Below are 13,203 nucleotides of genomic sequence, written 5' to 3'. Positions count from 1 at the left end.
TTGTTAGATATTTAAAAAAAAAAAAAAATCTATATTGGTAATAACCATTTCAATTATTGTTTACAATCATTTCAATATAAATTAACATAAGAGAAATAACCATACAGGCCTCTGGGAGACTTAATTTTATAGCATTCAAAGACATGATTTAGCACAAAAGAGCCAGTGTTGCACAACCTACCCTGCTCCATCGGAATGTACTGTGTGGGTAGATCATCACTGGTAAACCCCTAAATTCAAGAAGAAAATGTCAGAACTTTTGTGTGGATTTTGATCGTTCGTGTTTGGATTGGTCGTCATGCAACCATAAATTGGTGTAAACATTTTAACTGGTGTATACAATTTGTAATTAGATTTGTTAGATTAGATTTCAGCAAAGTTTTTTGGTAAAATAACCATTTTGTATGTACATGTGACCTCAACTACTGATTAAATTTACATTTAGGGATTTTTTAGAAAGGACACCACAGAAACCTGAAGCAACTAATATTTTGACCCACAGCCACTGCATATTCCAAAGTCTTAAAAGCTGATTCATTAAAGATTAATTTAAAAGAAATACAAAAAAGATACCTACTTTTTTCCCCATCTCTCTCATTTACATGTAACAGCAGTAACAACTGTGCAGGTGTCATTCTAGTTGTTGATACCATAAAAAGATAACACTGTTGAAAGGAAAATCCCTTCGTAATATGTAGAATAAAAACAAAGTGAGCATGGGGGGGGGCAAAGGATGATAACTGACTGCAATTCAAAGTATGATGAGACAGAAACCAGTGCATTTAATACCATAGATCTTCAGAAAAGAAATTTAACATTAAAAAAAAATCCAACGAAAAATTAAGGTTGACAAAACATCATGTACAGAGTGGGAAGATATTGGTTTTGACAATAACTACTGATTGATTGTGAACTTGAGAAGTCTCATACAAATATAGCAATATTTGTGATTTTGGTCAAGAAAACAGATCCAGCTTTATGTATTTGCCAGTGTACACTGATGGTCGAAAAAGAAACATTACATTAATGCTAAACTTACTTATGGGTGATGTTAATAAACTACCATTTACCGTATATGGTTTGATAACAGATGGATGATAGTAGAACCTTAAAGTCAAGGCGTCAAAATGAACAGTCAAAAGAGGTCGAAGTCGTAGTAATAGTGATAACAATAACAGGTAATAATTCATTCTACACAGCTCTATCAAGGAGGAAATCTCGGTCCATTCCCGTTCTCCTGTCACAAACCTTCCCTCTTCATCTTTTCCAGGAAGCTGACTGGGAACAAGAAAGAAAAGTGAAGGACTGCTGTATGCACCTGGATTTGAGTTTTACTTGGTGCCATTAACACCATGATGGAAATACTGGAGAAATGTGTGGTGCATGAAGAAGCAGAAGGTAGAAGAGAAGGGACAGGGCAGGGGAGCCCGTTTATATTCCTTCCTGTTGCGTAATTTTTTTTTTTCCTCTACACAAATACAGAAACAAAAAAAAGTTGAGTAAGATGGCCCTATTAAGTGCCATTGGTAATGACTGATTTTTTTTCTCCTTCCTCCAAGACTGGGACTTTTTTCTTTTTCCCCCTAAGGTGACGTCGAGTGTCCATCATCAATAGAGAGGTCATGGATTGGCAAGTCCTGGGGATTAAAAAATGATTTTGTCGATAAGCCTGTGGGTCGGTTTCTTGGTCTGCTGGTTGGAAACCATCATGGGGGTCTGGCAGTTTACTGGCCAGTGAACACAATTGCCAAACAGCTGATTAGTGCTAATAGGGTAGTTGGGTCAGACCTTGGTTTGGTTTGACCAATGGGACATTGTTTGACAGCTGAATAATATCTGGTCTGGTTGATCGGAGCTGTAGATTGGTTGGATCAGCTGACGCATTATGTGGTTTAGTTCCCGCCACCACAGCACTGGCCACTTCTGCCCTGTGGTGCCGCTTCTTGCAAGTCCACGCCGCCTCTGGCTCTTGCACCAGTGCCAGCTCCTCCCTGAGGCTCATTCTTAGGAAGCTTCTTGGCTGTTGTGGGGCAAGAGTGTCATACATTAATGTCTGCGCTATGGTACAGTGATAGCAAGTTTGCAAATAACTGTCTCATTATACATTTTTATACCATTTAGATTTTCTGGAAGCTCAGGTGATGTCAAATGTCTAGTGTTAAATGTGTATTATACTTAAACACAAAAGACTGTAAAATACCATGAAATGCTGTGTTTCCTTGTCATATCTTAGAGCCAAGTGAATGTCTTTGGGGTCTAGGTGTTTTAGGTACTGGGGTTCACTTACCTATAGCCATAAAAATCTCATTGACATTCATAGCAGTCTTGGCTGAAGTCTCCATAAAGAGCAAACTGTTGTCATCTGCATATGCTTGCGCTTCCTAAAGATATTGACAACACAGATTTTCAGGTTGTAATCATTGATTGATTTCTTGAGAAATTTAATAACTCATGACTAAGTTTCTCTTTACCTGGAAATCTACAGCCCTCTTGTTGGCCAGATCTGCTTTGTTCCCTGCCAGTGCAATAACAATATTGGGACTGGCTTGTCGCTGAAGCTCCTTCACCCAGTTCTTTGCACGTGTGAAGGTATCCTTTAAAAAGAACGTACAGATTATTAACTTTAAATTACTAATGACACATTGTAAACGTCACAGTTGGCTGTGGGAGTTAAAGGAGCAAAGGTTTGTAGCTGTCTGCTGAATGAAGTAATCATCAACCCAGGCTGGAAGACAAGGGTCAACAACAAAATCACATAAGACATTTAAGTGTCCTGGCTGATGTCTCAGCATGGTCCAGGTAACTTACTGTGTTGGTGATATCGTAAACCACGATGGCAGCTTGGGCTCCCCTGTAGTACATGGGCGCCAAGCTGTGATACCGCTCCTGTCCTGCAGTGTCCCAGATCTCAAACTTGACTGTTGTATCATCCAAACATACTGTCTGAGTGAGGAAGGCAGCTGGAAATACAAAAACCAATACATCAATATGCTGCAAAGAAAAAGCTATGATATGAACCTCAAGTCAGACATTGAAATTAAATTTGGTGAGGTTTGGAGCCATATTTGGTCAAAATAAAACATGTCAACGAAAGTAATACAGTGGGCACAGGCAAAAAACAAAACTATTTACTCTACTCTAATCTGTACTCTGCTGCTTATGAATGGCAAGACAGAGGCACGACTGCTTACAACTCAGTTGACCGTCACATGACGGAGGAAAAGGAGCACTCACAAGCGTAGCACATACTTTAAAGCTTTGTAATCTTTGACCAGGCATGCAGCTGACCAACAGTTTAGTGGGAACACGAAAATGCCGACTCAGCTGGAGTGTTCGGTTAGCGTAAGCATTTAACATCCTGTCCCTACATCCTAAAGCCAAGTTAATCAGAGGCAACCTGATGGAGGAAGCTTTGGAAAAGTTGTTTCAACATATAAAGAAAGAACACTAAAAAAAGAAGAAAACTTGTAAATGTCTCCTATGAATTGCAATGCGTGGTTCACAGAGAAAAGAGTAGTAATATCTTTTCTGATATCCTGACAACAGTAGGTCTATGCAAATGGTCATGAGTGACTTGAAGAGTATACAGTCTCACTCGCTGTAAATCCTTTGATAGTGTGTTTGCCGAGTTCATCTAAAAGGATAATAAATGCAGGGGGAGCACAGATAAAAGCAGTTACATCCACATTAAACTTTTAGATGAAACGATTCCTTAATTGTATGGAAATTCAACATAAATAGGGCTGCTGAACAGCACTGCGGAGGAAACAAATACAACCACGACTAGAGAGTGCTTTGAGAGCACATACCTCTGCCAACATTTACAGTGCCACCTCTCACAGTGTTCAAGGTTTTTCAGACCCACCCTCCACAAAATTTCATGGAAATCAGTGAAGCGGTTTTTGAGGAAGCTTGCGAACTGACAGACTAAAAACAACCTCCATAGAGGAGGTAAATATGGTGCACCAGCTACTGTTTTTCTTTTTAGGTAATATAATTTAAAGTTAACTTCAGTTCCTGACACCGATCAATAATTTTAGTCATTGCTAATCACTCGGTATGTGTATTTTGTTCCACACCCCAGTTAAACCTGGCATGCTGACAAAAGAAGAAAGTGGACACTGTTGTTTTTCCAGCTTGTCTGTGGATTTGCACTTTGCCAGTTTTAAGTTGGCTTCCACTACTTTACACAAGTAACAGATACATCACACTCTTCTTTGAATCCTGAATTTAAAACTTGAATGAGCTTCACTCATCGACAGGGGATACAGGAAATCACCATTGTTGTCTCAATTCCTTCCTGTTTTACAGTAACCTCACTCCTCCGCAGACCAAGAACTGGTCTTTACTGACGACAAGCTAAAGTCATTTTCTGTTCATCTTTATCCGATTACTGCTGAAACCTATTCTGAAAACGCAAGTGGTTTCCACAAAAAAATCAATACCCATGTCTGCCATGTGAGGAGCTTGGTGGCTCATACGAGTCAGGTGATCAACTGGTTCTGCCACTCCTTCTCCTGAGCAATAGAAAAGATTAATCCCTGCTAAAAACAAGCAGCTCCTGTGCTCTTCTTCTTGTCTGGCACTCATGTTCTGTTCACTGACATGTTAAAAAAAACGTTTAGGAGGGTTTACTAGAAGAAACTGAATATACTACAAATAAGTACGTTTGTATGACCTTATTATTGCTATAATTTGGTTTCTGTAGCTGTTAAAATAACATGTATGTTATTTAGGTTAGGGCCTTGTTTTATGGACAGAATTCATGTCTCTGCTCACATAAATCTGGTGCATAAAAAGGTGCAAATAAGAAAGAGGAAGCAACAGAGAGATTTAGGAGAGTGGAAGAGTGAAGCATTGTAAAAAGTGTTTCAAGTCCAATCTGGTATGTGAAGGCTACCATAGTTCCATAAAGCACTTGGGTATATGAGAGTGGAGGAGTCCTACATTTGTTGCACTCTTCTGTCTCACCATTACATGACATTAATTCTAAAAGTAATGTGTGGAATGCCGTTTCCAGAAATGCCCTGAAGTCCAAAGCTTCTTTGGAGATTGTCCATGTGGGCTGTATGTGTGTGTGTAAGCAAATGTTAGTAGAGGTTGCTACGAACATTCCCTGGAGATTCTACTGCCAGCTACCTTGTAATCCCTGCATAACATTTAAGAGATCATGAAAGAACATAGCAAGGCTCTGGATAATCCTCACTGAGTCAGTGGGCCAGCATCCAGCCTCCTGCGTGCTCAAGTCGTTCACCACACTTGTCCGGATCCTCTGAATGTTCTCCTGCTGTTGCGAGTGTCTTACTTGGACAATGACTTGCCACACTCGGCATTTGTGAAAAGCAAACATGGAAAACATTCTGACCTAAGTCATCGGACATTATCAGGAGTTTGTTTCTGGAAAGGCTAGGAATAGCTGGCTACACTGCTCAGCACTGCATCCCGCCCTCTCTCTTCAGCCCAAGTCATCATCTGTTGCAGAATTGAGAATCTTGGCTGCACTTTGACATTTTTTCGTGACTCACTTTCTAACTTGTGGCTTTCGTTTCTGCTTCATCATTATTTGCCTCTCTGGTTTATTGTGAAGACTTGAGGCATGTGCTACTATGAGAACATGGGCAGGGTGTGCACAGGTAGGCAGGCCTTACTCCGACTGACTGACTGATGATATAATTTCCCAGGAAAATGAAGCATTCACCAAGTATGACTAAGAAGGAACAATACTGTAATAAACAAAGCAACCCCTCACCTCCGATGGTGCTCTCCTGATACTCATGGAACTGGCCTTTGACGAAGCGCAGCACCAAGCTGGACTTTCCCACCGCTGACTCCCCCAGCAGCACTAGCTTAAACTGACAGATCTTGTTGCTCGCTGCAGTGCCATTGGTCCGTGCTGTTCCACCTCTCCCTGCCATTGTGCACCGTTAAAAACTGGGAGACAGAAGAAGAAGAAGCTGGGAGAAGAGGGAGTGGGGAGTCTGGGCGACTTGAGGGCGTGGATTTGGTGCAGGGGGTGGGTGAGGCTGAGCTACTCTGGGGTAGGGTGGGGGAGTTCAGATCAGACAGGTAGATGAGCCAGAGGAAGAAGAGACCTCACCAGTGGGTTCTGAAAAACACAAGATACAAAGTTTGTTAAGATCCACTACAATCATATTCTGAACATTATAAATCCTCATTGTTATGGATTGCTGTTAAATACAAAAATGACTGAAAAATCAGCATGAAACTTAAAACATTATGAGACCCTTTAGAGTCCTAACTGTTGACATAAAAACATGCATCACTTTGGCACTGAGCCTCGAGATAAAAACGTTTATTATGAAACCATGTTTAGTATAAACAAGGGCTGGAAGAGACAAGGGCTGTTTTGCTTCCACAGATCAACATCATACTATTTTGTCTTACAAGTACATGCTGTCATACATGCGATATGCCAGAGAAATTTTCACTTCTGCTTTACTTTAAGCTTATCTGCTTTGGAGAATACACAAAAATGAACAGAAACAAATACATGAGATGTGGAATTGGATCATTGACATTGCAGACATACAGGGTTTATAATGAAAAACAAAAAAACAGACAATTTACTACATAACATATATATATTACAACAAAGCCGTATTAAAACAGCTTCTCAACACATTTGTTCCTGTGACTCATCTCCTAACAGATGGTTTGAAGCCTGAACCATACAGTGCTAAGATCTTTGTGGCAGTTTTTATGTGGCAACTTCAAAATCAGATAACCAACTCAATATTTAACACTAAAAGCAACCAACAAGTCGAACATTTTATTTTTTTTAAATGCTGCAACGTCTACTAACAACATTGTGTTTTGTGATTTGGCTGAATTTGACCTAAAAACGGGAAGAAATCTATTCTCTACTAAACAGTATTAGTGAATAGTAAAGCGCTTAAAGCGACAGTACAACTAGGCCTTCCTTTAACTTTGGTCTGCTTGGAGAATGTGAAACCTTGCATTATCTTTGGATGATACACATGAGGTCAGCCAGCTTCTGCTTGGTCAAAGGACAGGAAACACAACTCAGCTCAAAGCAGGAAGTGGAGACTGCAGCATACATTTTACTGCTGAGCACATTAAAACCTGGGATATGGCTTCACCATGTGTGCATGCTTAGACCACATAGGAGGTTTGTTTGTTTCATTGGACAGAATACCAAACATGCATAATACATTCATTGCATCATTTTCTGCTTTGCAGTTCTTCATCCATCATCATGTTATAGAACAGTTTAATTTTAGCATTCACAGTCACAGAGCATCAGAAGCTAAAGATGCTTCATCGGTTTTCCTCATACACTAAATATACACAGCTGAGAACACGTCTATAGCATTCAACCAAGTCTGTTCAAATGGCTCATATATTTTACAGTGCGTAAACACATACCTGCATCCAACTACAAACATAAAAAAAACAAAAAGGTCTTACAGGAGTCGTCAGCTAGCAACACATGGCCTGAAAGAGCAAAAGGGAAGTTGTTGGAGGAGGAATAAAGACAATCTGTTCTTAGTGGCAACTAGTCAGTCTGTACTTATTTGATTGCAAGGACAAGAGCTGTTATCACCCCTTTTCACTTTTTTAGTGAAAGAAGCAACAATGATTGGCTAAGTATTTGGAAGATCAAAGCATCCTGAACAAAAGATGTAATGGAGGTTGTCATTTATGAAACTATTAGCTGGAATTATCTCACACTAATTACAAATGTGGCAGGTAGGCTTTTTTTTATTTTACTGACCTTCAGTTTTTGATTTGCAAAGTTTGGATAACACTAGAAAACAACTTGGACCAAAACCAAAATCAGTACAGTACTTAGCTTGTGACTACCATTTTCATTAATATTATGTTATCCTTTCCATTATGTTACCATATCTCAAGCACACAATCTGCTACCTACTGATTCATGACATTGAATCAGTTAATTGCCAAAACACTAACACCACTGCTCATACCTAGCATACAGTACCCGACCTGCACATGTTTTAACAGCCTGTGACAAATGCTTAATGGCATTTCAATGCCTTCTGAAGACCTGCACAAGGAAATGGGTCAGAGGGCGAGGCAGGCAGACAGAGGGACATGGGTGAGAGATATTGGGAGGAGAAAAGGCAGGAAAGGAGCATACTAAAGGGAGAGCCTGTGAAATATTCATCATGGCCTTGTGCATGCTCTGTTACCAGCATGATATCCAAGCACGTCTCAGGGATTGCAGTGCACTGAACACAAATTAAATGCAACTCCTTCTTTCAAAATTAGTATCCATCATGTTTTCTAGTTTTTGAAGCTGGTTCAGTTTCTATGAATAAGTGTTGATTGCTCTATGAAAGCATGGTCTATTTCCCACAGCCAAATAATGATTGTCTTCCTGAGTTGTGCTGTATATTGCTATGATAATGACTGTTAACATACACATTAAGGACCATAATAAAGTCAGAGACTGTTCTTCTTAGTAACATAAAATGTTCAAACACTTTAATGATGAAATCTCTCAGGCCTCTGTCAACAGTTTGAGCATTTTTTTCGAAAAAATGTTGCACCTATTTTGCACAGTATCCTGTATGAGCATTTGTGCAGCACAAAGAACCATCAATATTAAATTGTAGCATAAACAACATCCAAGTTAGGATTGCTTCTTCGGATTTTAAGAAAGATTTTAAGTACACTTGTGGAAAAAAGGCAATTTTTCAAGAGAGTTACAAGATGATTTCCTTACAAGGTGTTATGTTATTGTCCACCTACCAAAGATTTTTTGCATGCACTGATGTGCCTGTTGGCTTCACAGCAGTCACTGATGGGCTGGTTGTGCTTGGGAGGGACAATTGACTGCAGGGTTTCATGCATTTTGATACCGTTCACCCAATTCTAACCTTAACCCAGAAGACAGAGCTCTACTTTTAAAAACCCCTATCACTTCACATGTTTAGTACAGTTTTGTAAATTATTTACTGTCGTGTTTGTTGTATGTTACTGACCTGTGCAAAATGAACTTCCCTTGTGGACAATTCACTACCTTATCTAAACTGTATAATCCAGACTAATGCTATGTTAGGATACATATAATTATATACATGTAAACCTCTCTATGTGTACCCCTTCATATATTGCGTCTTCGATTGAGACGGAATCTTTAAGCCTTTGAAGGCTTTGATTCTGACACATAGGATTGCAATGTCACTCCCATCTCCACATTTGGCTACACAGGACAAATAGTGTACATGGCAGATAAAGCAGGCAAGTGGAGGTGTGTATTCCTTTACTTAGTGCTGGAAACTGATGTTATTATGATAATAAATTAAAGCTACAACAATTTATTTATGCAAGTCTCCTCCTAACCAATCATCTGACCAGAATCATTTGCTCTATAGTTGTCCAACCTAAACCAGTGTCTCCTACCTCAAAGTTTATACAAAATAAACCAACAAACTACAGTTTACTAGTTGAGTCACACATTCCTCTTAGGTAGTAGTCCAACAACCTTAAACAGTTGACTGTAGCAGTTACAAAAAAACAAGCTGAGACTTGTACTGTTCAATTCATTCAAAGGGTGGCTGGAAGAACTGGTGGTGTCTGAAATGAGGGATTGTAATAGTGTCTTCTTTTGTTTATTATGCCAAATGAAAAGATCCATACCAAGAAGTAGCAAATTATAATTGTGCACCGAAACCACGACTTCAAGACCTACACGTTACTGACACTTTGATGCAAAATGTTTTGTCCCCAGACAACGACAAAGATACAAAAGCAGAACAATCGCCTAGATCTCAAATGAAATAGGAAATGCTCATGATTCAAGGTAGTTCAGGTTTCTAATAAAGAATGGCTTTGGACAAACTGTCACAGTCTAGGTGGAAATTGGTGATATAACTCAGGAAAAGCAAACAGGACACCAATGAGACAAAATAAGTCCTACACAACGACTGTATGAAAGCAACTGAACTCGTTTGAAGCCCTTGAAGTTGATTCACCTCACAAAATGCTGAGAGGTTCCTCACGTCTTCTATAATAATGCATTCTGGCAGACTGTACACTGAGAGGTGTAATGCTGCCATGCACAGTTCTTAATCACAGTTTGAAGTTCTTCATCCCAGATCAAAGTTCTTTAACACAGTAGTTAAAAATAACTAAGAGATGAATTGTAGCCTCCCCACAGCCTGCAGCCCCAAACCACTGCCCAAAGCTCTCCATCACAGTTCTCATCCTCTCATCTCCTGAGTCTTGTCCTATTCTTCTTTTGAGATGCTATGAGATACACTGACTAACAGGATATGCACCACTGTTGGTTAGTATAGCAAGGCCAATCGAAAATCACTGGCACCTCCTTTTCTTCTAACTTCTGCATGAAAAGCCAAAATCTAAAAACTGCGAACCTACATTCAAAAGTATTTTATTAATTAATCTTATAGATATTAACCTTACAGTCAAATGTTGTAGTGCTTTTGCCAAAACATTGCATTCAAGGCAAAATGAGGAATGATTTTTAAATGCATTCTATTCATGGGGAAATCACTGCAAAAAACGGATTTCCTTAATAGTTGCAAAGAAAATAAACTGCTTCCTGCAGTTCAGAACTCAGCAAAGCACATACAATTATTGGTTCTTTTTATGTTTTATAAGCAAATAAATAATCTAAAGAGAAGTTACACTCCTTTTCTGCAGAGATAAGAAAGTAGTAAGTGGTAGATCAGAAAACAAAAACTTACTTGGCCATGTAATCAAATCAGCAGTAGTGACCTTCACATTCAGATAGTGCTGAAACAGCCGGAGAAAGAAATGTGAAGGGAAATTAAAAACAAACAGTACCTACTGTATACTGTGATGAGAATAAATCATTCTATCAGGGAGGGTTTGTCAAGATGTATCACCACTTTCATAGGACAAGGTCCATGCATTATAAACACAAGAGCTCAACATGTAACTGTAAATCCCCTCTCCGTCTCAAAGGTCTGAGCTCTGGTGTCCTTATTACACCATAAATAGTGTCTATGAAGATGACACATGCATGTAAGACTACATTTGATATTAAATGCAAGACACGCAGATACATAGCAGCCCTAAAATGTAAACGCTGTCAGGTCAGCAGTAATGACACCTTTACAGCGCTTAATGTGATGGCACTCCTGATAGTATAAATGCTGGCATTAATCTCCCGTCTAAGATTAATGACAAACTGTAAAATGGATGCTATACGTGAAACTATGGCAAAGTATGGCAATTTTTTTTCTCAAAACAGACTGTCTGCACTGGTTAATTAATTTGATTAAATTCCTAGGTGCATGGGTTGCTTTGGTAAAGACGTAGATGTACCAACATTTGTGGCATGGCTTAAGTCTGTCTCCAAACTATTGACCTGTCAGGTCCATCGCACAAAAAAAACCTCAGACAGAGGAGATGGTGTACATTACAACACTCTGGGCTCTAGTTGCTCATTAGGCCACTTCCGTAACTGGTTTTGACATCATCAGTGTGTGTCACCACAAGTGATGCAAAAGACAATCTGATTTGATCATATTTCAAATAACCTCCACATCTATTTGTAATTTGAATCACATTTGAGGAAATACAAAATCAGATTGCATGTGTTGTCTTTATTATTACTAATTTTTGCTCTCCAGACTTTTAAAAACAAAATTTGTATAAGATTTGGATATGCACATATACACATGGTGGTCTGAACATGGACTAAGGGGCTTCCGTATGTGACCCTAAAGACTAATTATTACTCTTTTTATTTTCTTTTACAACTATTTGCCAAAAAATTAATTTGATTATTAATAACAATTAAAATTTCATCAATGAATGACAGCAAGCATTGCGATACAACGTTTAGTTCTTTCTGGTTTAAAAACGTATAAACAGAGTGATAAGCTAACGTGTAACAGCTAACGGTGACTGCGTAAACGTTATGAAAGTAAATATGACTTAGTGCAATAGCTAACCACAGCCATTTATGAAAGGTGAAGTCTAGTTAGCCGGGGTAGCTTGCCGGTGGATAGCATGCCGTTAAAATAGCATCAGTACAAGCTAACAAAATTAACCTATATTAGCAAGCATCGCCAGTTACTAAACTTGTTGTTTCACTCGCATTAGTACTCGTCTGCTAGGCTAAACTGAAAGAAACGAGAACGTCTGAAATAATGTAAATTGTGGTAGCATTAGCTCGAATAGCAGCAACAGCCAACTGTCGATAACATCACTGACAACTTTCCTCCTCTCGAGCTCACATCCTCAGCTGTTTGACGTTTGACAAACTATGGGACATTGGGCTTGCAATGGTGTCAGCTGCTGCCACAAACCGCTGCCATATGTTACAAACATTTGGAACATTTGCCCTGAGGCTTTTTTCCACCGGACATATTCTCTGAGTCCTCGTAGAGTTAAAAGATCCCCGCAGCCGCCGCCGTTCTCGATCCAGTCTGATGGACATTTCGGTGAAGCCCGGGACTTGACTGAACGGTTGGACAAAATTTGACAGAAGGAAGCCGAACACGGGTAGAGTTCGTCGATTAAAAAAAGAACCAACCTACGTTGATGGGTTTTTATTCTCAACCACGTTTGACAATTGTAACTTGTTTGACTTACTTACAATACTTTCTCTTCTTTTGCTGGTGTCATCAGCTGCTGCAGTAGCGGTGGCCGTCTTCTTCTTCTTGGGCTCTGGCCTTCCCTTCCGGTTAGCAAATTTTCCGGGAACCTCCTACTTTTTGTCAGCAGTTGTCTGGCCAATGAGAACGCAGCAACAACATCATTTTCTGCTGCACCGGCAGGGGCGACGCCAGAAAATACGGGGCCCATGAAATAATATACTACTGGGCCCCAAACACCCTACCATGGACATGTACGCACACACAAACAAACACATGTCACTTTCCAAATGATACAATCCAGTTTGTTGACTGGTAGCTCTACTGTAATCAAGCTAGTGGTTTAACTAGCTATCTATTAATGCCCCCAGTCAGGCCTGGTATTATAGGTCCATCCAGTGTGTAAGAATTAGTGTCATCTAACGGTGAGACAGCAGGTTTTAACAAATTGATTTTTGATTTGCTTGATCTGAAAGTTTGTTTGAACATATAGAAGAAACAGACAAACAAAACAGACAAATAAAAGAATGAGAAGAAGAGTAAACAGAATGACAGAACTTAAAAAACAAATAGCCAAAAAGCCAATGTTCAAAAGGAGTGGGAA

The 13,203-nt window shown here is 39.4% G+C and overlaps 1 protein-coding gene across 3 annotated transcripts; it reads right to left on the bottom strand.

Annotated features, from left to right (window-relative positions):
• Window positions 1-757: 757 nt before the first annotated feature.
• rab5c (RAB5C, member RAS oncogene family) lies at window positions 758-12,729 on the bottom strand. 3 transcript variants are annotated; one of them, XM_058652783.1, is made up of 7 exons: window positions 12,602-12,650; window positions 10,719-10,767; window positions 5,750-6,106; window positions 2,809-2,960; window positions 2,472-2,594; window positions 2,288-2,381; window positions 758-2,020 (listed from the first exon to the last, which is right to left on the bottom strand). In XM_058652783.1, the coding sequence occupies exons 3-7, from the start codon at window positions 5,913-5,915 to the stop codon at window positions 1,893-1,895; spliced, it is 663 nt and encodes a 220-aa protein (XP_058508766.1). In that variant the 5' UTR covers window positions 5,916-6,106; window positions 10,719-10,767; window positions 12,602-12,650; the 3' UTR covers window positions 758-1,892. The 3 variants fall into 3 exon arrangements, with proteins under 3 accessions (XP_058508766.1, XP_058508764.1, XP_058508765.1); XM_058652781.1 differs by lacking the exon at window positions 10,719-10,767 and having other exon boundaries at window positions 12,602-12,729; XM_058652782.1 differs by lacking the exon at window positions 10,719-10,767 and having other exon boundaries at window positions 12,598-12,719.
• Between the last annotated feature and the right edge of the window lie 474 nt (window positions 12,730-13,203).

The sequence above is a fragment of the Solea solea genome, chromosome 16 (genome assembly GCF_958295425.1).
Source record: "Solea solea chromosome 16, fSolSol10.1, whole genome shotgun sequence".
NCBI classification, from domain to species: domain Eukaryota; kingdom Metazoa; phylum Chordata; class Actinopteri; order Pleuronectiformes; family Soleidae; genus Solea; species Solea solea.
This window is presented reverse-complemented; position numbering and strand designations above follow the sequence as displayed.

Coding starts and splice junctions, on each gene's coding strand:
- rab5c (XM_058652781.1), bottom strand. CDS start 5,915: ATGGCAGGGAGAGGTGGAACAGCACGGACCAATGGCACTGCAGCGAGC. Junction 2,961..5,749: donor TCAGGAGAGCACCATCGGAG/GTGAGGGGTTGC, acceptor TTGTATTTCCAG/CTGCCTTCCTCACTCAGACA. Junction 2,595..2,808: donor TTTACGATATCACCAACACA/GTAAGTTACCTG, acceptor TTCTTTTTAAAG/GATACCTTCACACGTGCAAA.